At 49.5% G+C, this 22,369-nt stretch overlaps 1 protein-coding gene and 1 long non-coding RNA gene across 2 annotated transcripts in view; both read right to left on the reverse strand.

Annotated features, from left to right (window-relative positions):
- Positions 1-21,787, reverse strand: part of LOC143663127 (uncharacterized) — a 98,739-nt gene extending 76,952 nt beyond the window's left edge. Inside the window, exon 1 of the long non-coding RNA XR_013165821.1 lies at positions 21,706-21,787. This is a non-coding gene — a long non-coding RNA (uncharacterized LOC143663127). The remainder of the gene's footprint in view (positions 1-21,705) is intronic.
- On the reverse strand, positions 18,681-21,410 carry FOXD2 (forkhead box D2). The gene has a single exon (XM_077136566.1). The coding sequence runs from the start codon at positions 21,408-21,410 to the stop codon at positions 19,923-19,925; it is 1,488 nt and encodes a 495-aa protein (XP_076992681.1). The 3' UTR covers positions 18,681-19,922.
- Positions 21,788-22,369: the final 582 nt, after the last annotated feature.

Here is a 22,369-nt window from a genome sequence, read left to right on the forward strand (position 1 = left end):
TAAATAATAGGAGGAACAAATGTTAAAATAAATTTAGTTTGAAATGCTAGTGATCAATGAAAGGGACAGGTAAGGAGTATGGTATGTATAATTTTTTTTTCTGTTTTCGTTTTATTTCTTCTTCTGTTGTTTTTTTATTTCTTTTTCTGAATTGATGCAAATGTTCTAAGAAATGATCATGATGATGAATATGCAACTATGTGATAATACTGTGAATTACTGATTATGTATGTAGAATGGAATGATCATATGTTGAGAATGTTTGTGTTTCTTTTGTCATATTTTTTTCAAAACTTTAAAAATTAATTAAAATTAAAGAAAAGAAAATGAAAATTTAAAAAAAGAGGAAGAGAGGATTCTGAAAGCAGCAAGAGAAAAGTGATTCATCACATCAAGGAATCTACAATGAGACTGAGTATCAATGTCTCATCAGAAACCATGCGGGTAAGAAGGCTGTATTATGATATATTTAAAGTACCGAAAGAGAAAAACTACCAGTCCAAAATTCTTAATGTGGCACAACTCTACTTCAAAAATGAGGGAGAATTTAAAATATTCATAAACAGAAACTGACAGTGTCTGTCAACAAGAGATCTGCCCTACAAGAAATGTTAAAGGGAATTCTGCAGACTGAAAGGAAAAGACAGAGAATGGCTTGGAGTAGTATGAAGAAATGAAGATTACCAGTAAGGGTAACTAAATGGGTGAAAATAGAGACATATATATATATATATAATATAAATAAAATATATATAAAAAACAAAGGGTAAAATGGCTGTAATAAGCACTGCTTTTACAATAATAATATTGAATGTTAATGAATTAAACTCTCCAAAGACAAAGATTGACAGAATGGATTTAAAAAAGCATGATCCAACTACATGTTGCTTGTAAGAGACTCATCTTAGATTCAAAAACACGAATAGGCTGAAAGTGAAACACAGCTGGAAAAAGATAATCCATGCAAATACTAACCAAAAAAGAGCTGAGGTAGCTATAGTAATATCGGACAAAATAAATATTAAATGTAAAACTCTTTTAGAGACAAAGAAGGACCCTATATGTTAATAAAAGGAGAAATGGGAAGAAATTACAATGATAAACATGCATGTACCTAACCACAGTGCACCAAAATACATGGTGCAAACACTGGCAAAACTGAAGGGAGAAATATACGTCTCTACAATATCAGTCGGAGACTCCCATACACCACTGTCATCTAGATTCCATACCTCACTCTCATCTAGAACATCTAGATTAAGGATCAGTAAGAAGACAGAGAACTTGGATAATATGATAAATGAACTACCTAGAAGACATATATAGAACATGTACCCCAAAACAGCAGGATACACATTCTTCTCAAGTGTGCATGGATCATTCTCCAGGAGAGACCACATGCTGGGTCACAAATCAAGTTTAAAAAAATTTTAAAAGACTGAAATTATACAAAGCACGTTTTCTAACCCTAACGGAATGAAGCTGGAAATCAATAGCAGGTGGAGAACTGGAAAATTCACAAACATATGAAATTAAACAATACACTCTCAAACAATCAGTCTGTCAAAGAAAAAAATTGCAAGGGAAATCAATAAATATCTCAAAACAAATGAAAATGAGAACACCACATATCAAAACTTATGAGAGGTAGCAAAGGTAGCGCTATGAGAGAAATTTATGGCCCCAAATGTTTATATTAAAAAAGAAGAAAGAGCTAAAATCAAAGACCTAACTGTACACCTGGAGGAACTAGAAATAGAAGATCAAATTAATCCAAAACAAGCAGAAACAAATATTAGAGCAAAAATAAATATAATTGAGAATAAAAGAGAGAGAATTAACAAAACTAAAAGCTGGTTCTTTGAGAAGATCAATAAAATGGACAAACCATAGCTAGATTGAAAAAATGAAAGAAGACTCAAATAAATAAAATCAGAAATGAGAGCAGGACATTACTACTGATACCACAGAAATAAAAAGGATCATAAGAGAATATTATGAACAATTTATGCCAACAAATTAGATAACTTCAATAAAATGGACAAATTCCTAGAAACACAAACAATCCACACTGACTCTAGAAAAAATAGGAGACCTCAACAGATCTGTTACAAGTAGATAGTGAAAAACTCCCCATGAAGAAAAGCCCAGGACCAGATGGCTTCACAAGGGAATCCTACCGATCATTCCAAGAAGAATGAATAGCAGTCCTACTCAAACTCTTCCAAAAAATGAAAGAGGAGGCAACACTGCCTAACTCATTTTATGAGGCCAACATCACCTTAATACCAAAGCCATATAAAGATATTACAAGAAAAGAAAATTACAGACCAATTTGTTTATGAAAAATGCAAAAAATCCTAATGATATACTTGCAAATAGAATCTAACAGCACATTAAAAGAATAATACACTGTGATCAAGTGAATTATATTGCAGGCATGCCAGGGTGGTTAAACACAAGAAAATCAATTAATGTAACACACTGCATTAATAAAAAGAAGGGGGGAAATGACATGATCATCTTAACTGATACCAGAAGGTATTTGACAAAATCAAGCATCTTTTCTTCATAAAAACACTTAGAAAAATAAGAATAGAAGGAATTTTCCCCAACATGATAAAGGGCATATATGAAAAACCCACAGCCAACACCACACTTGATGGTGAAAGACTGAAAACTTTCCCTCTAAGTTCTGGAACAATAATGGATGCCCACTGTCACCATGGTTATTCAACATTGTGCTAGAAGTTCTAGCCAGAGCAGTTAGGCAATAAAAACAAATAAAAGAAGAAGTAAAACTTTCACTATTTACAGGTGACATAATCCTACATATAGAAAATTCCAAAAAATTCTACAACAAAACTACTACAGCTAATAAACAAGTTCAGCAAAGTGGCAGGATACGTGATGAACATGCAAAAATCTGAAGGGTTTTCATACACTAATAATGAGCCATCTGGAGAGAAAAATCAAGAAAAAAATCCATTTACAACACCAAATAAAAGAATCAAATATTTAGCAATAAATGTAACCAACGATGTAAAGGACTTGCATACAGAAAACTACAAAACATTGCTAAAATAAATTAAAGACCGAAATAAACGGAAGGACATTCCATGTTCCTAAACTGGAAGACTAAATATTGTTAAGATGTCAATTCTACTGAATTTAATTTATAATTCAACATAATCCCAATCAAAATTCCAACAGGCTACTTTGCAAAAATGGAAAAGCCAATCACCAAATTTATTTGGAAGGGTAAGAGACCACTAATAGCCAAAAATATCTTGAAAAAGAACAAAGTTGGAGGATTCATACTTCCCAACTTTAAAGCATATTATAAAGCTACAGTCATCAAAATAGCATGGTAATGGCATAAGGATAGATATATTGATCAATGGAATCATATCAAGAGTTCAGAAATAGACCATCACATCTGTGGCCAATTGATTTTTGAAAGGGTACCAAGTTAACTCAACAGAGAAAGAATAGTCTCTTCAACAAATGGTGCTGGAAAAACTGGATATTCTTATGTAAAAGAATGAAGGTAGACCCTTACCTTACACCATGCACAAATATTATCAAAGACCTAAACAGAAGAACCAAACTATAAACTCCTAGAAGAAAACATAGGGAAGCAACTTCAGGATCTTGTTTTAGGTAATGACTTTACACAAAAGGCACGAAAACAAAAGGAAAAATAGATAAGTGAATCCCATCAAATTAAAAGCTGTTGTGCATAAAAAGACTTCATCATGAAAGTAAAAAGACAACCTACAAAATGGAAAATGATATTTGGAAACCATATATCTAATCAGGATTTAATATCCAGAGTATAAAAGGAAATTCTACAACTCAACAAGAAAAAAGACAAACAACCCAATTTTAAAATGGGCAAAAATTGTGGATTACCAATTTAATAGGCCAAGCCCTCAAATCTTGGGGCTTGCCCTTATAAGAATGCAGGTAAACTCACTGCCCTCCCCCCTACATGGGACATGAGATATCAAATGTAAATCTTCCTGGCAACGCGGGATATGACTCCCAGGAATGTGCCTGGATTTAGCATCATGGGACTGAGAAGGCTTCTTGACCAAAAGGGGAAGGGAAAAGAAACAAAATAAAGTTTCAGTGGTTTGGAGATTTCAAATAGAGTCAAGAGGTCATTCTGGAGGTTATTCTTGTGCATTATATAAATATCCCTTTTTGGTTTTTAGTGTATTAGAATAACTAGAAGTACCTGAAACTGTTGAAATATAATCCAGTAGCCTTGATTCTTGAAGATTCAAGAATTATTGAAGCTTGAAAGACTGAATCATTGACTCTTGAAAGATTCAAGAATCATCTTTCAAGAAGCTTGAAAATTCTTAAAAGCTATATATAAAACTATACAGCTTTCATGGTGTGACCGTGTGATTTTGAAAACCTTGTGACTGATACCCCCTTTATCTATTGTATGGACATATGAGTAAGAAAATTAAGACTAAGTAAATAAATAAGTGATAGGAGGAGATAAGGGATCTGAGATGTTTGGGTGTTCTTTTTTATTTTTATTTTTATTCCTTTTTTTGGAGTAATGAAAATGTTCAAAAATTGACTGTACTGATAAATGCACAACTATATGATAAAACTCTGAACCACTGATTGTACACTGTGGATGATTATATGTTACGTGAATATATCTCAAGAAAAGTGCATTTTAAAAACGGGCAAAAAGGATACATGGGTAGTTCAGCGGTAGAATTCTCACCTGCCATGCAGGATACCCGGGTTCAATTGCCAGCCCATGGATCCCCCCAAATGAAAAAAAAAATGTTGTGTTCTGTCATGAATTACAACAAATACATAAAACCGATGCAAGGTAGTAATAATAGGGTGGTACATATGGGGAAAAAAATACACCTAAAGTAAATCTTGGATGATAGATAGAACTATCTTAATAATCTTTCATCAACTGTAACAAAGGTTAACTACTGTTTAAAAAACAGTGTATCCAGTCAGATATTGTTATTTATCTTGGTTTGCCAAACCCCAATTAAAACTCTCCTGCCAGTCCTAAAGAATACCTAGGGCTTTATATGAGATTCTACAACGGTTCCATGCACTATGATTATTTTTCAGAAACCTACAACCTCCAGTTGGGTCTCTGGACCAGATAAGTCCTGAAATGCCAAGGGACCAGCCTTTCTAGAACAACAACTAGTACCATCCCCCTATGCCGTATTATCGACAGCTCCTTCCAACACGAAAAAGTTAGAATGAGCATAGCCCAAATACTCCTAAAGAGTGGGGAAAAGATCAAAGAAGGAGGTGGAGTTATAACAGAGAAAACAGGATGTAACAAATGAGTATGACTGCTGAAATATTATATTGATATTTCTTTTAGTCTCCAATGTCTTAGGGCGGCTAGAAGGAAAAACCTAAAATTGTGGAGTTGTAACCCATACCAAACTCTGAAATCTGTTCTATAACTATTTGTTGCAGTGCTCTTTGAAATTTATTGCTTTTTTTGTGTATATGTTATTTTTCACAGTAAAAAGAAAAAAAGTAGTACAATGAATTCTTTTACAGAGTGCATCATCAACTGTAACAAAAGTTCCACACCAAAAACCAAAGCTACAGGCTGAGCCCCCAGTCTTGGGGTTTGTTCACATGAAACTTAACCCCACAAAGGATAGGTCAAGTCTACTTAAAATTTAGGCCTAGGAGTCACCCCCAAGAGAGCCTCTTTTGTTGCTCAGATGTGGCCTCTCTCTCCAGCCAATACGACGAGCAGTCTTACCAGCCTCCCCCTCTCTGCGTGGGACATGACTCCCAGGGGTGTGGACCTTCCTGGCAACGTGGGACAGAGATTCTGGAATGAGCTGAGACTCAGCATCAAGGGACTGAGAAAAACCCTAGAATGAGCTGAGAATTAACACCAAAGGATTGAGAGAAACTTCTCAACCAAAAGGGGGAAGAGTGAAAGGAGACTAAGTGTCAATGGCTGAGAGATTCCAAACAGAGTCCAGAGGTTATCCTGGAGGTTATTCTTACGCATTAAGTAGATATCACCTTGTTGTTCAAGATGTAGTGGAGAGGCTGGAGGGAATTGCCTGAAAATGTAGTGCTGTGTTCCAGTAGCCATGTTTCTTGATGATGATTGAACAATGAGACTTTCAATGAGCTTTCACAATGAGACTCTGTGAATGTGAAAACCTTGTGTCTGATGCTCCCTTTAGCTACTATATCAACAGAAGAGTAGAACATATGGAATAAAAATAAATAATAGGGGGAACAAATGTTAAAATAAATTCAGTTTGAAATAGTGGTAAATGAAAGCGAGGGGTAAGGGGTATGGTATGTATAGTCTTTTTTTCTCTATTATCATTTTATTTCTTTTTCTGTTGTCTTTTTATTTCTTTTTCTAAATCGATGCAAATGTACTAAGAAATGATGAATATGCAACTACGTGATGATATTAAGAACTGATTGTATATGTAGAATGGAATGATATCTAAATGTTTTGTTTGTTAATTTTTTTAATTAATAAAAAAGTTTTTAAAAATGTGAAAGAAAAGTAATTATACCCTTAATGAGATAGATACAATAAAAAGCTAAGCATGAAATAATTAAAAAAAAAAAAAGTTCCACACCAATGAAAGGTGTGAGTGGTGGGGAAGGCTATGGGGATCTGTATTTTATGCAAGATTGTTTTGTAAACTCACAACTTCTCTAATTGAAAAAAAAAAAAAAGCTTTAGTCTAAGGGGGTCAAAAACTTCACTACACTGCCCAAAGTAATCCATAGCACAGGAAAAGAGGAATTCCCCAGAGAGAACGACATAGCTCCGGGATGGAAGGTGGCTGGGTCTCTGAATGCCTATGCACCATAAGTGCCCCCTCCCCTCCTACCACTGCCACTGGTCCAACATTTGGATTATGAGATGAGTAAGAACTAACCTCTATTTGTTAAACTACTGAGACTTTGAGGATCGTTTATAACATGGAGGGAGTCCACGTGACTACAGGGGGGAGGGGAAGGTAGAGCTCTCAGCTTACAATAACTTTGGTTCTCCTAACTTCCCTTATATAATCATAACGGAAGGAATGCCCTAGGTGCCCTCCCCTAGCTCCTAATCTCCTACTGTCAAAATTCTCTCCAACCTTCAAGTCCTGGCTCAAATGCCATTTCCTCCAGGAAGTCCTCTGTGCCTCCTCCCCTCTATGATCTCTCTCAGAACTTATTGCTCCTGACCTGAACCAACAAGGATGATGAGATTTGAGTTACAGTTATCAGATGGTGAGCTAGCCCAGGGGAAAGAAGTTGGGTACATTCCCTGCCCGTCCCCTAACCTATACCACCCCACCCCTACAGTGGGCCTAGCCCAAGGATGCTCAGCCACAGTAGGACCAGTAAATGTTTGCTGCAGAGAAAGGCAGGTGAGGAGTTGGGGAACTGCCAATTTGATTCAGCTCTACTCCCCAGGGTCTGGCCCAGGTCCACACAGAATAGGCTCTTGGGAAATGCGTGCTTAAGGGAAGAGGGGAGGACCTTAGCACTTTCCCATATCGAGAGCTCAGTTTCCCTTTATCTGAGACTGTTTCTGCTCAGTCTGGTTTCCAGCCAATTTATATTGTCATCTAGGTCTCTATAATTTTGTTAGCCAGAGAAGACTTCAAGTCATGTAGGGGTTAAAAACATGATGAGCCCTCTCCAACCCAGGTGAGTGAGACCTCTTCCTGTGTCCCTAAGATGAGTCAGCCTGTTTGTACAACAAAGAGAAAGCCACTCCCTCTGTCTACCCTGCTTCCTCTCCCACCCCAGCCCTACCCCACCACCCACCCATCCACCCAAACAAGCATTTGGAGCCTCTGTCCTTGAACAAGGAAAACTCATCTTCTCTGCACAGTTCTGGAAAGCCCAGGCTTACACCCTGGACAGCTGCTGTGCAATGGAGTTGTGGAGATGGGGTGTGGGGGGGAGGGCAGGGACAGCTCTTTAGCCTCTACTTCAGAAGGTGCCTCCACCAGCCCAAGCTTCTTTTGTCTCAAGAATGGAGATGAACTGCGTTGAGGAATAAGGGTCCCCTCTCAACCTTCAGGTTGTCTTGCAACACAGGGACTCAGGCACCCCCAGCCCCTGCTCTTAACACTGCTGTTTCCACTCCCTCTCTCCCACCACACCAGGCACCAGAAACCATTATTGCTCCATTAAAGGTCATGCTTTTGAATAAGATTAACTCCATTTGTCTTTGGGCAACATGACACTTTCAGAGCCCTTCCGCACACGCAGATTCATTCATTCACTCATCCGTTCTGGCAACAACACGCCCAGTACCCTGCCATGTGCCAGGCCCTGTGCTGAGGTCTAGGGACAAAGGGATGTATTTCAGATTCAGCAACTGCCCTCAAGGAGCTCCCAGTCTGGTGAGGGAGGTGGAGCAGTAAACAGAAACGTAAGTTCTTTGAAAGCACCAGGGCCTCTAGGAGCTTGGGGGACAGGATCGAACCCCAGGCTGAGGAAGAGGGCATGGTGGAGAAGGCTTCCTGGAGGTGGCACCTGTCCTGGGAGTAAGCCAGGCGGAATGGGAGAGACACCTGAACCACAGAATCACTGGATCATGGATTCATCAAAGGGAAGACTCAGACTCCTAGAATCATTCTTTCAGTCAACAACTATTTATTATGCCAGACATCGTGCCGGTTAAAGAAGCCTCAGAATGAAATGTAACCTCACATCCTAAAGCTAGTCCAGCCCTTGAGGGGCAGACTGGCACTTTCAATTCCAAAGGCCCAGGGAGAAGGAGGTCAGATGAAGGGCGTACCCCAACCTCATGGTGTTCAAGGAGGGCTGTTCAATTGGAATCTGTCTGGGACAGACAGTGGCATGCTGGGAGGGGATCTGCATCCCTGCTCCTGCAGTGACTGGTCAGTCCAGTGGCCAGAGCTCCGGAGACCAGAGTCAGAGTCAAACAGGATGGGACTTGGGGATAATGGCCTCTCTCCCTCCCCAACAGGTTCCAGCCTCCTAGAGATGGGAATAGATCCCCTCGTTCTAAATTACAGCCCCCAGCTATTCTCTCAAAGCTCTGTGTATTCTCCCTTCAAAGCCTGTATTTCAGATTCAATTAGATATGCATTTATTTCTTTCTTTCTCTCTCCTCTACTACACTGTCTACCATCCTGAGGACAGGAACCACATCTGCTGTGTCCACTGCTGTATGCACAGTGCAGAGTAGAGGACCAGGCACAACGCAGGTAATAAAAGACATGCTGCATTGGGACCGATGGGCAGATGTGGAAGGACAGTCCAGAAAAGGAGGGATAATCTACTTCATTTTCCGAGAGGATGGAGGTGCAAGGGATAAAGGTCAGTGCTGGGTGGGTGGAAAGGCTAGACTCTGGTGAGGCAGCACAGACACAGAAAGGCATTGGGTCATGGCCCCTCAGAAAAATCCATTCCTTCTAGGATTCCTCCCTCCCCACCCCAGGGGCCTTCCCCCATCTCTGAGCCCAGAAGCTCTCCGCCCAACTCCCACACGGAGCAGCCTGGCCCCCCAAGAAAGCAGGGGACTGCAGCCATTGCAAACCTCCTAATTACAGAGGTGCAGGGAGGTGCAACCCCCCAAGTGCTTTCTCTCCCACCGTGCATCCCAGAAGTGTGCAGAGGGGCAAGGAATGGAGCAGCAACCGTTTTGCTGGGGGCGGGGGTGGTCATTGCTTGGGAGGCGGAGCCTCGGACCCGCAACCACGACTGTAAAGCCTTCGCGACTAATCCGTGCGGGGTCCCGCCTTGAGAGCGAGAGCGTAGAGCCAACCCGGTTAGCCCAAGCGCATCTCGGTTAGCACACGGTCTGCTCCGGTCTGTATAAGGGCATCCCCGCTAGCGCAGGGTCAGGCCCGGTCAGGGCAGGGTCACCCCCGTTAGTATAGGGTCATCCCTTTTAGCGCTGGGTCTGCTGAGTTTGGAGCAGGGTCTTCCCGGTCAGCCTCGTTAACGGAAGGTCAGCCCGGGTCGGGGCTGTGTCGCCTCCGTTAGCGTAGGGTCATCTCTGTTAGTGAAGGATGAGTCCTTGTCAGCGCTGGATCAGCTCCGGGGAGTGTGGGGTCAGCGGCGCCCCCAGGTGGCTGGGGCCCGCCGGCGCTTGGGATCCGGGGTCGGGGAGGCTTTGGAGCACCTCAATCCGGAGCGCTTCCTTTTGTTCCTCTTGACACTCGGGCAGGAAGCCTCGGGGACTGGGATCCCGGGCCTCACCCTTCAGGAACCGCTTCTGCTTCCGAATATTCTTCGCACGCGGCTTTGGGGTTCTTTCTGCCCACACTCAATTTGGGTGGTGAGCGCCTGTGCGACCCGCAATCCGGGATGTAGGCGGGGAGGAGACATGTCACCAGGAAAAATCCAGTCCAGCTCCAAGGGAAGCGAAGGCGGAGCCTGGCCCCGCCCCCGCCCCGGGTGCCCGTCTGCAGGCACCCACTCCGCGGACTTGTCTCAGAAAGCCCCGGTCCACCCCCTCAGCCTTTGGGTACTTCCAACTAAGATCTCAAGTTTGGCATTTTGAACAGGTACATCTGGGGAGGAGGCAGAGCCACTGCCATTCTCCTCTCAGGTTTTGGGTCCCCCACCCCCACCCCGTGAGGCGGCTTGCTCTCCCCACCTCCCCCCAGCACTCACACAAACTCGGGGCAGGGCTTCCCAGAACGAAGGGGGCCGCGAGGTCAGGGTGAACAGAGAGCAGAAAAAGGGAGCTGGGGCAGAGGGCCCCTTTCATATTTGGGGTCAGACTCCTCCCCTACAAAACCCCATCCCAAGGCCACCGCAGAGACACAGCGAATAGGACTGACAGCTCTGCAGGCTGCAAGTTGGCAAAGACACTCACCCACATCCCCCTCCTCCACAAAAGATATGTGGAGTGGAGGGACCAAGTCGGCTACTCCTCTCCGGTCCTGCTGGGAGGAAAGAAGGGTCCCCGGTGAAGCCCCTTGAACCCAGAAACGAGGAGAGCCAAGCTTCCCCTACGTGCTCTGCAGTGGAGGCTCTGAGGTGACCGCCTGGGCTTGGGTCTCCCAGGTCCCCGCGCAGCCTGTCCCAGACCAGCTTGACCCCAACCCGCACCCTTGCTGCAGAGGGATGACTGAAGAGGGAGAACCCTTCTGCTTACTAGAAAGAGGAGCTGGCTGTTGCTGACCCCAGACCCAGAAGGCATGTTCACGCTAACATATTCCAGCTCTCATTCTCAGACGAAGAAACTGAGGCCCAGTGACAAGGAGAGGAGAAGTATTGGCCCAAGGTGACAAGAGTCAGGGCTAGAATCAGAAATTCTCCACTTCTCCCCCTCCTCCCAGTATTAGATAATCCTCTCCAGGGTAGGTCAGAAGATGAGGACCACAAGGCGGAGGAAGGGGTACCAAAACCATGGTACCTTCCAAGGGCAAATAGAATTCAGAATTCCTAATGCTGCCCCCTCCCCCCACAAACAGAGACATACACACTTGGCCTCTCCTCCCTTCATGAATCATTTCTGCTTCTGAATATTCTTTGCCCTCATCTCTGAGACTCCTTCTGCCCAAAGAAGTCCATTTATGTGTATGGGCATATGCAAGACCCTGAATCCAAAATGTAGGTGAAGAGGAGACACGTCACCCGAAAAATCCAGCCCCAGCCCCAGCATAAGCGACGACTGAGCAGGGCCCCTCCCCAGGCTCTGAAGCTGGTACATCCCGATTCAGGAACAGGGGTCCAAAGCTACAGCTCGAGCCCAGACGGCCTAAAATTTCTGCATTTATTCTATGCTTTGTGAAAGACCTAGAGACAGGAGGGGCGCAGGAAGCAAGGGTGGGTACAGCCAGGCAGACTGGCAAACCAACCACCAACACACTCATAAAAGCAGGAAGGGAAGGAAGCTAAAAGGAAATCCAAAAGGAAAGACAGGATTTTTTTTGCACATTCTGACCATTCCCCTCAACCCCTTTCTCACTGCCAAGCAAGCCTGCTTAAATCAGATGTTCTGTATGTCCTGGTGCTGTGTGGCTTGGGGAACTCCAGGTGGATGGGTGGGGGGGATGCTCCTGCTAGCCCACCACCTCCTTTCCCCCTTCTATGATGCCCATCTAAAGGCAACCTATTTTATGCCCTGATTTATCAGAAAACTATCTTCTCTCCTGTGCCTTGATCTAAGCTTTCCCCCCACACTGCATCTGGGAAAGGAAGAGGGATCCAGAACCATGCGCAGCACAGCCCACACTTGAGATATCCGTGGAATACAAAGGGAGATGCTGGGATTTGAGTTTCTGTAAAATATCTGACCGAATGCTTTAATTATCCATGTTGGTGCAATATAGGGTGCAACATTTTGCTGAGCAACTTTGGACAATCTTACCCCTTCTCTAGACTTTAGTTTCCCCATCCGTACAATGGTCCCACTGAAACAATGGGGATCCATTCCTAGCCCAAAGCAGCCTGCAGGGGCTGGACCATATTGGAAACAGGAGGAGGGAGGAGGAAGCAGGAGCTGGCAGAAACCTGCCCACTCCACTGCTGGTCAAATCACTGCACCCCTCAGCACCAGTCTTGCCCCTTCCCTACATCATCTGATCTGGAGAAGGAGGTAGGGAGAAGGTGAACAGGTCCCAGTCTGCTGGGGAATGGAGGAAGAGGCTGGGAACTCAGATCTCCTCCACCCCACTCCAGCAGGTACAATTCCTAGTCCTCCATCCCAGGCCTCCCCACCCACATCCCTCTAGCCTCGGCCCCAGCCACCCATGGAGGGGAGCACACTCAGGGACTCATACTGAGGCAGTCACACATACATGTGAGACCCCCCCCACACACACACACACATTAGACCCCATACACACAGTCATTAACCTTTCCAACTAAGCACAGTCCCCCCACAAGCTAATACATTCCCTTCCTCTTTCACACACAAAACATAAGCATAATCACAGATCCACAAATATCAAAAAAGCAGACAAGTACCTACAGGATGTGATACCCGCAGCTATCATAAAGTGGAAATCTACAACCTTAGCCCTTAAGACCCCCAAACTTTTTTGCCTCAGATAGGGTGGTAATCACTTGCTTAGACTTCCCTTCCGTTTGGATCTACCAAGTTAGATTGCTCGTAATGATGCAGGGCAGATATTCGCTGCTTGGACCTCCCGTGCAATGCCCAGCACACAATAGGTGCTCAATGAATATTCGTGGAAGAGAGGATGGATCCAGAAGGGAAAGAGTTCTCCAGGGCTGGGGACAAATCAACTCCCCTATATCTGATCCTCACCAGGCAACTCCTCAGACAGGAAAACTGTTTCTGGCCACCAATGAGCCCTGAGGCTGGCTCAAAAGGTCAGCAGCTGTAGACGAGAGATAGAGATCCGCGGTTGCTTCAGAGCAGATCAGAGCCCAGAGTGGCTGGCTGCCTGGGGCATATCACAACGTGCAAGCAGCCTTACACGTCTGCCCTCACGCTGCCATATGGAAGATCCACGAGTCTGCAATATTATCTCGGAACGATCTTCGATCCTCTAGTCCTTCTGGGGCTCGGCAATGCGTGGCTGGCAGTGGCGGCCGGGGACGTCTTGGGCTGGGCGCGAGGCCAGCGCGCCAGGTCACCAGCCCCGGAATCCGAATTCTTATTTCGGGTCCAAGGTTTTGGCATCTCTCCCTAGCTCTGCCACTTACCCAATGTGTAACCTCAGACTGGTCCCTTCTCTACAAAGCGGGAAGTGGAGACATCGGGTCCTCAGGACTCTCTAGCTCCCACAGTCTGGGCCTCGCGCCTATCCTCTTTGCCTGGGATGATTCATAGGAAAGCGAGGTGCAGCTCCAAAAAAGTGGGCCATCTGCATGGAACTCACAGTTGAGTCGGGAGCCCAGACGGTCCAGGAGTAGAGGCAGCCAGGAGAGAAGACGCAGGCCAGGGTGGAGGTGGGGGTGATTTCCCAATATGCTGCCGATGGCCCGCATATCTGAATCTGAATGGGATGGAGAACCTAAACCTAGGGGTCCTTATGGCACGGACACCTGCCGGAGGTACGGGATGCAAAGGCAGAGCCCTCTGTAAACCGGCAAATTAACCTGGACAATAAGCCCTTCTCCTGCGAGCTCAGTCCCCGCCCCTTCTACGAATCCTGTTGGGCAGTGTCTACCCACATAACCAGAAATGCGCTTTTCCCGGCCTTGGTGATTTCTAGGAATCGAAGGAGCGGACTTATATATTTTTTTCTTCCCCACATAATTCTCCGTTTCTTGAGCCAAGATCCACACCATCACAATTCCAGACACTTCTCCCTGCGTGCCTCGGAGGTGGCACCAGCCTACGGCGATTCTCTAACTTCGGGGAAACCGGCACAGACCTCCCTGGTTCTGGCTTCCCGAGACTAAACGCGCGGGACCCCTGTGCGGCGGCTGAGGGCATCCTCCTGAGCCGCCCGACCCTGCCTGCACTGACGCCCGTACCTCCGGGGAGAGCCGGGCAACAGGGAAGGGGGTAGACGCTGCAAGTCTGCCGGCTCCCCGTCTGGGAGGACGAAATTGCTGCGAGGAGGCTGGCGTGGCCGCAGGAGGGCACCCGGCCGAGACGTCCGCCGCAAGGAGAAAGGTAAAGCAGCCGACCGCGAGCGACCTCCGCTCCGAGTCCGCATGGAGCGAAACAAGACCGCTCCGCCGGGACCCAGGACGCAGTGCTGGGAGCGGAGCAGGGGTTGTAAACAGCCCCGAGGGTGGCGGCGCGGAGTCTAGCCCCCGGCGCAGGTACCCGAGGAGACCGCCTACCTTTCCTAGCAATCCGAAGCCGCCGGGCCTCCGGAGCGGCCGCAGCCACCAGCCGCACGACTCGCTACACTGTGTGGAAGGAGGCGGTGCCCGCTCCGCCCTGCGCCGCGCCGCGCCCCCTCGCCCGCGGAAACGTTCGTTCCCCGCAGCAGCGCCCGCAACCTCATCCGCCGCACCACGGCTTTCTCCACGGGTGCGTGTCTACACTACCCCGTGATCAACAAACCAATTCTGCTCCGAAACGCCAATCATCATTTGTTTTGCGGTGGAAATTCCCTAACAGACGAAAAGCTTAGGGGGCCGAATTATCCTGCTCAACCCCTGCCCACTTTTAGGTCTTTCAACCTTTCTCCAGAAATCTCAGCGCGCCAGCTCCAGGGACAAATGCTGAGTCTCATCATCCTGGTTGGGCCCCCTACACGTACCCCCAGGCCCTGGCCGAGACGACCTTTTGAACCACCAATCGAAACAATTTAGACGCAAATGCAAACTCGCCTCGCTTCTATTTGGCGGGAAGAACAGGGTCGGAATTAAATCCCGGATCCGGTGCTTTAAAGACCCTACATGAGCTGCATCCTTCCACCTCCCCCTAAGCACGAAACCTTACGAGGCACGCTCCACACTCAAATCTTCTCTCCCTTTCTCTTGCAGGGTTCCTCTTTTAAACACCGTCGGCGCCTTTATTCGCCTGACCCTGTGCGGGGAGGGAAAACCCGCTTGGTCGGTGATTGTCTGGTCCGCGACCTCCCCCGCCCCAATCAGTATCACAAAACGCCGCTTTCAACAGATTCCAAACCCTCTTCACCCAGGCTCACGGAGCCTTCAACTTCATTAAGTGCGCGCTACGGCGACGCTGGAGGAGGCGAAGTTTAAATAAACCCAAGCGGAGAGGGGAGGAGGGGTGGGCCTGGGGAGAGTTACCAGTTGCAGGGGGAGAGAAAGAAGTGTTTTTGAAAAGGGGAAAAAAGTCATCGGGGGGAAAAGCGCTTTGTAACCACGAAGACGCGCCCGCTGTGGCGAGAACAAATTGGATATGGAGGGGAAGTGTCCGCCCCCACCTCAACTCCGGCTCCTGGGTGGTCTGGAGAGCCCCAGGAGAAAGAAAGAAGGATGAGGAGGAATCGGCTGTGAAAAGAATTAACCGCTTTAATTGGGCTGCAAGAGAGAAGTGGGGAAAGATGTGCCCCGATCACCCCAACCTAAATCCCCCTCAATAAAATTAAATAAAATGTCTCCTCTTAGCCGCGATGAAAAAAAGTGTTTCAAAGTTTGAGAACCAAGGTTGTTCCTCACAGCCCTAGAAAGTAAACCTGCAAATGGGGGAAATGCTGCTTTGAAAGGTCCCCTCCCCCTCCTATGGCCTCGGGCCTCCCGGCGCCGGATGAAAAGGAATGAAATTGAACGAAATTGAACGAAATGAAGTGAAATTGACCAGCGAAATTCGCCAATTTTCTTCCCTTTTAAACTGTCCGCTCTCGGCAGCACTCTCTGAACCCGAGGCTGATTTGTAGCATTTTTTTTCTCACCTCGAGAGATGGAGGTGTGCCCTGGATATTTTCTTATTATTGTCACCAACTGTTGGGGACTGTGGGGAGGGCAGAGGCTCAGCGGCCTCCACCCAGGCCTTGAGATAACACACAGGAACTGATCGAAGACTAAATGGTCTGTTTCTCCTCCCAGGAGGCTGGTCCCCTGAGTGAGCCTCCTTACAATAAATACGCATCTTATGCACCCACGGGTGGGAGGGAGCACGGACTGAGCCTACGGGAGCTGGGGGAAAAAAACACAGGTCTCTACCAAACTCCACAAGTCCCTCATTCTTCTCCTTGCCCTTCCCTCTAGTCCAGCTCCCAGGTGGGCCCTTGCCAGCCCCTAAGGCTCAGGTTCTCCCACATACATACAACCTAAAAGAGTCCCCAATACCAAACGCTCACTCTTCTCCCTTGTCTTCCACTTCCGGAGTCTCCACAGCTCCCTCAGCAATTTCCTTTCCGGGTATTTTTTCAAGCCTCCCTGGCCCTCAGTCTTCAGCCATTATTGTATATGGGCCAGGGTCAGCCTTCTTCAAATTGGTCTCCTTGGGTCACCAGGAAATTGGGATCTGGGTCATGGTTCTGGACACCAAGCTTCCTAGAAGCTGCTGTAAGGGCCACCCTCTCACCTCCCTAATCCTCTTACATTTATCGCTTTCTGATACAGACCCTTGGACACACAGATAACCACACACATCGTGCTATATGCTCAGGTAAATTTACACACACACACACACACTTTCACCCTGACACACTGAGGAGTAGCAGTGGTGGAAGTGCCTCATCTATGTACTCACCATCTGATATGAATTCTGCCAACTTAATTTACACGATTCGAGACAGGAAAAAACAAATAACGATAAATCGTTTACTCACAGCCCCAACCTAATATCTGGAGGTAGCAGTTTCACGGTATATGAGATCATGAAGCTACCTAGTGCTTTGTCGAGGGTAAACACACTACATACACACTTCCTCCAGTGAAAAGAAATCAAAACTCAGAAAACAGCAGCCAGCCAGCGAGATGATTTATCCTAGAATCAGAAGACATTTCCTCCTTTTTACCAATCAACCAAACCTTACTCATCCTGGGCCATTTTTGTAAAATGGTGGGAAGGTTGCCCACCGCGTTCAACCTTTCTCCAGTCCCACAGCCTCTCAAGATGGAGGAGAGGGCACCTCACCTCTGGCAAAGGGATTGCGTTTCATCTACAGTGTGTACCTCTAGCCTTTTCTCTCCGTGGTAAAGAGGACTAGAGGAATCAGAAGTTCCAACAATCCTTCCGTAGTTCTGATGTGCTCTTCCCACCCTAATCCGGATTCTAACCCTCTTTCTTCTCCCCTTCACCCCCACCTCCACTCCTACCATTGGTACAGCCTGGGACCCTAGCTAAAGAGGCTTCTACGGCCACTCTCTCCCCACCCTCTCAAGGTCTCTCCATCTGAGTCTGTGATTTTCTTCTTTCTTTTCTAGTCTGTCACTTCATCTCCCTACCCTCACTCTCAATGTGTCTGTTTTTTGTGAAGACACAACTGCCTCTTCCTGCACCTCCTATGATTTCAGTTGAGTGCTCAGGGGAAAGAGCTGAGCAACCATCTTTGCCTCACCCAAAGCATCATCTCTCCCCCAACATGTGAACGAGTTGGACCGCTGGGAGTCCCAGACACAGAGAGGAAGGGCGGAGGGGGGGGGGGGGCAGCTCTGCAGACCTACAGAGGACTCCAGCCAGCCCAGTGGATTTGCCTTCAGGCAGCAGTTTCTGGCTATAGATCCTATGGCTCAAGGATTGGAAAGAATTAAACTAAAAAAGTGAGACCCTCCTGTCTCTTCTTTATAGTTTACAGTACACCCCCCTCGATCTGGAGGAGAGAGAGGTTTCACAGTCCACAATTCAAGTCCTTCCCTCAGCATTCTGCGTATGGGAAGTGGGGAGGGGTGGCGAGTCCAAAGAAGGCCCTACAGTGACCAAAGATAAACCGCACTCCTCTTAGAGACAGAGGCACAACGGCAGAGTGACACATACTTTCAAGACACACACAGAAATAAAAAACACAGATATCCTGAAATACAACTCACATACATACACATAGAAAGAATACATGATGACCCAAGCAAACCCAAACATAAATCACAAGCTCCATAAAACCCCTCTCCCCTCCCCTGAAACACAGAAGCATGCAGAATATGCATGGAGATTCATTCATCTCAAATTATACTTAACGGATATAGTATCCATAGGCACTGGGCACCCAGTTTTGCCCAGGCCACACTAAAGTCTTAACTAGAAGGCAGTGAGACTCTCCAGGTGCATTTGAAATAAGACCCCTCTGCCGAGCCTCAGGCAGAAAACTTCCTAAGACCAGAGTGAAAATGAAAGCAATGGAGGGGTCACAAGCTTCCCAGGGTCCTGGTCCCATCAGCAGCTTGAAGGCCAGGGCCACTGTGCTCCTTGTATTTGATAAACACCAACCCTGCTCTTCCCAGGGGTTCTTCCTCACTGCCCATCTGCTCCAGAGCTGAAAGGCTTCTGGAAAGAACTCTGACAGGGACAAGGGAGTAGAGGCAAGCAGACAGATCTGGTGACCGCTGAAGTTCACATACATTTATTCAAATGACACCAATGGGGGGGGGCAGATTTTTCTTTTCTTCCACACAAACCATCAGACAATTTCACACAGCTTCCCCTCATTGGAGAAGTCTAAATCGATGCACACCCAGTGGACAGAGAATGCAGATAGCAGCCGGCTGTACAGATATTTACACATAATTACAGGAGCCCCTGCCACAGGACATGCCCTGCTCACCCCCACACCTTTCCAGTCCCTGGCCCAGACCGTCCTCTCCCACCCCAACCGCATCGCCTTTAGCTACAATAAATATCGCAGGACCTGGGGTACAACTGAATGCTGGAAATGCTACTGGCTCTGGATGGCTGGACCCAGCCGGCCACGGGGAAGGAAGAAAGTTCCTTTAAAAGCACCCAAACGTGAAAAAAAAAAAAAAGATTTTTCCTCAGTGGAGTGAAATGGGGGTTTCCGCAGGGATTGTGGGGTTCCCTACGACAGCTCTTGGTCCAGCTTCGCCTGCGCAGACGCGGCTTTAGGCGTCAGAGGGAACTAACTTCCTTGGAGAACAGCAAAAAAAAAAAGTTGACTTTTTTCTGTTAAGCACAAAGCGAATAATAGGTGTCTTTAAATTATAATATTTGACAAGCAGGGCCTCAACGTTGGGGAAGGAGTGAGGGAGAGGCAGATGGGGAGACCTCTCAGCTCAGTTGGTTTTTCTGGAGGGTTCTCTCCGAGAAAGCAATTTTCCGGGGCTGCCGAGAGGCGCACAGGCTGGGAAAAAGCGAAAGCTCACTCCTCTCCCCAACCTTTTAATGCTCCAACTGGGTTGGGATCGTTGCTTGCGACCGCGTCGCGTCGACCCAGGCCTCTCCCTGAGCGATGGAGCCCGCTGCGTCCCAACTATCGACAACCTTCTCCGAGGGGAGCCTCAAGCACCAAGCCGCGCACGCCGATCCACGGTCTGGAGACTCTTCAAAGATAGACTCCCTGAGTTCCGCTGGGACCGCAGAAGCTCCCGGGAGAGGCTGAGGAGTGCTGGCCTAAGTGGCCCTGTGTCTGCCTCGGTCAGAAGTGGCAGCCACTGAGGCCGGCGACTTTGCCGGCAAACGGGGGCCCTGAGGACAGGAGCGCGTCCGCGGGGTGCGAGAGGCGGATATGGCCGGCCACCGGAGCCAGGGCCGGGGCAGTCAGCATGGCTAGGACCTGGGCTTGACCTCCAGGACCCGCGGCTGCCGCGAACGGCGATCCCGGGGAGCCGTCGCCGCCACCCGGGGGTGCTGCCCCGCCGCCACCGTGGCCCATGATATGGTCTATAGAGAAGGAAGGCCTCTGCCCTGCCCCAGAGCCTCCGCCGCCTGCGCCAGCCCCCACGTCCGTCTTGAGGCCCTGGCGCAGGAGTGCGGTGGATAGACCCGCCGTGGTACCGGTTGCGGGAGGGCTCAGGGACGCGGGGTAAAAGGCTTTGGCGCAGCTCAGCTCGGCGCCTAGGAATGCGGGCAAGCCGGCGGGGCCCGGGCCCGACCCAGTGCCCGGGGCAGGGGCCGGGGCCGGAGCCGAGGCTGCGCCGGCGAACACCGAGGCCGTCGGGGGTCCGGTTGGAGGCGCAGTGGCGCGGCCTGGGGGCACCGACAGCTGGCAAGGCGCGGCGGCGGCGGCGGCGGCGAAAGCGAACGCGTGCGGGTGTGGATGCGGATGAGGGGCCGGGCCCGGCGGGGCTGCGCTGTAGGCGGGGAGCGCCAGCCCGTAGCCGTAGCCATAAGCGCCGTAAGCGGCGAATCCCGGCAGGAAGGCGCCGGGATCCCCAGCGGCCGCGGCTCCGCCACGCAGCAACAGTTCTGGATGCGGATGAGGGTGCGGATGCGGCGGCGGGAGCGGCTGCCGCTTAAAGCGCTTGCGGCGCCGCAGGAAGCTGCCGTTGTCGAACATGTCTGCCGACTCCGGGTCCAGCGTCCAATAGTTGCCCTTGCCGGGGTTGCCCGGCTCTCGGGGAATCTTGACAAAGCAGTCGTTGAGCGAGAGGTTGTGGCGGATGCTGTTCTGCCAGGCGGGGAACTTCTCCCGGTAGTAAGGGAAGCGGCCGCTAATGAACTCGCAGATTTCGCTGAGCGTCAGGCGCTTCTTGGGGCTCTGCAGGATGGCCATGGTGATAAGCGCTATGTAGGAGTACGGCGGCTTCACCAGCGGGCTCCGCGTCGCCGCGCCCCCCGACGGCGGTCCCGGACCGGGCCCCGCCGCGCCCCGAGCTGCCGCTGTGCCTGGTCCTGGGCTTCCCGCTGCGGCCGCCGCCCCTCGGGGCGCTAGAGCGCGGGGCTCGCCATCCGAGCCGCCGCCCGACTCCTCCTCGTCCTCAGCTGCGTCTGCCTCGGCTTCCTCCGGGGGAGGCTCGGGGCCGAGGGGGAGCACGTCCCGGGGGGCGCGGGGCCCGGAGCGGACTAGGAGCTCCCCCCCACCACTGCCGCCGCCCACCACGTCTATATCTGCGTCGGCCTCGGACAGCGCGGCCGGGGAGCTCTCGGAGGACATGATCTCGCAACAGCAGCTGCCCAGGGTCATGGTGCCGCCGCCGCCACCGCCGCTCTCCGGCTCCGCTCCGGCCGCGGCTCGGGCTCCGCCGCGCCGCCTCTGGGGCTAGTGTGTTTTGCGCGCGGGCGGGGAGGGGGCGGGGGACTGAAGCGGGCAGGGAGGGGGTGTCCCCCAGCTCCGCAGCGCCCCCTGGTGGTCCCACACCGCCGCTCTCACCTCCCGTTGCGCACTGGACTGGCGACTCTCTCCCACTTTCCCTGGAGCGATGAGCCAAGCTGGGGCCTGCACCCGGGGCGCGGCGGAAAGAACTGAAGCCTTTTCTTACCTTGACGGGTCTCGGCCCTCAGTTCCCGGGGTCAGGGAATTAGTCCCTCCCGCCTAGCGGCTGCCTAAAGCGGAAGAGCTGCGGCACCGGGGCGGAGCTCCCGGGGCGGGGTGGGGCGGTACGGAGGGGGCGGGTGGAGCGCTTCGGCGGAGCGGCCTGGCGGGAACAAACCACCGCCGCGGCCGGAGCTCGGCTCAAGCGGCTGGAAGCGCGTCCCGGTCTGTTGCCGTAACTCCTGCAAGCCCTCAGTGTCGTGGAACCGCCGCCTTTAGTGCGCGCAGACCCCCTGGACGCCAAGGCTCCCGCGGACGCCGGCCAGAGCCCGGAGAAGTGGCGACAGCTCCCACCCATCGTCTCCCGAAGGCGGCGCCGGGACCTGCGAGACCAAGGCGAAGTTGGAGCGCAAACAGGAACCTGAATCGCCTGGACCAACGCCGCCGAAGTCCAAGTGGCTTCCGGCCCAAGGTGGAGACGAACTTTGAGTGATCGCAAGGAGCAAGCTTGGCGCTCGCAGCCTCCCGCCGCGTTGAGGCGAGAGATTCTGCCTGCGCCCCTTTTCTCCCCTCCGAGGCCCGGGACGGCTACCCATCCCCTCGCCGTGGTGTTGTACTGCGGACGCGGGAGTGTGCGCGGGAGATCCGGGAAGCACACCGCCAGCCCATCT

Source organism: Tamandua tetradactyla, chromosome 2 (assembly GCF_023851605.1).
Source record: "Tamandua tetradactyla isolate mTamTet1 chromosome 2, mTamTet1.pri, whole genome shotgun sequence".
Taxonomy (NCBI): Eukaryota; Metazoa; Chordata; class Mammalia; order Pilosa; family Myrmecophagidae; genus Tamandua; species Tamandua tetradactyla.

Bases quoted from the DNA above. Each gene is read 5' to 3' on its own strand.
- FOXD2 (XM_077136566.1), bottom strand. From the start codon at position 21,410: ATGACCCTGGGCAGCTGCTGTTGCGAGATCATGTCCTCCGAGAGCTCC.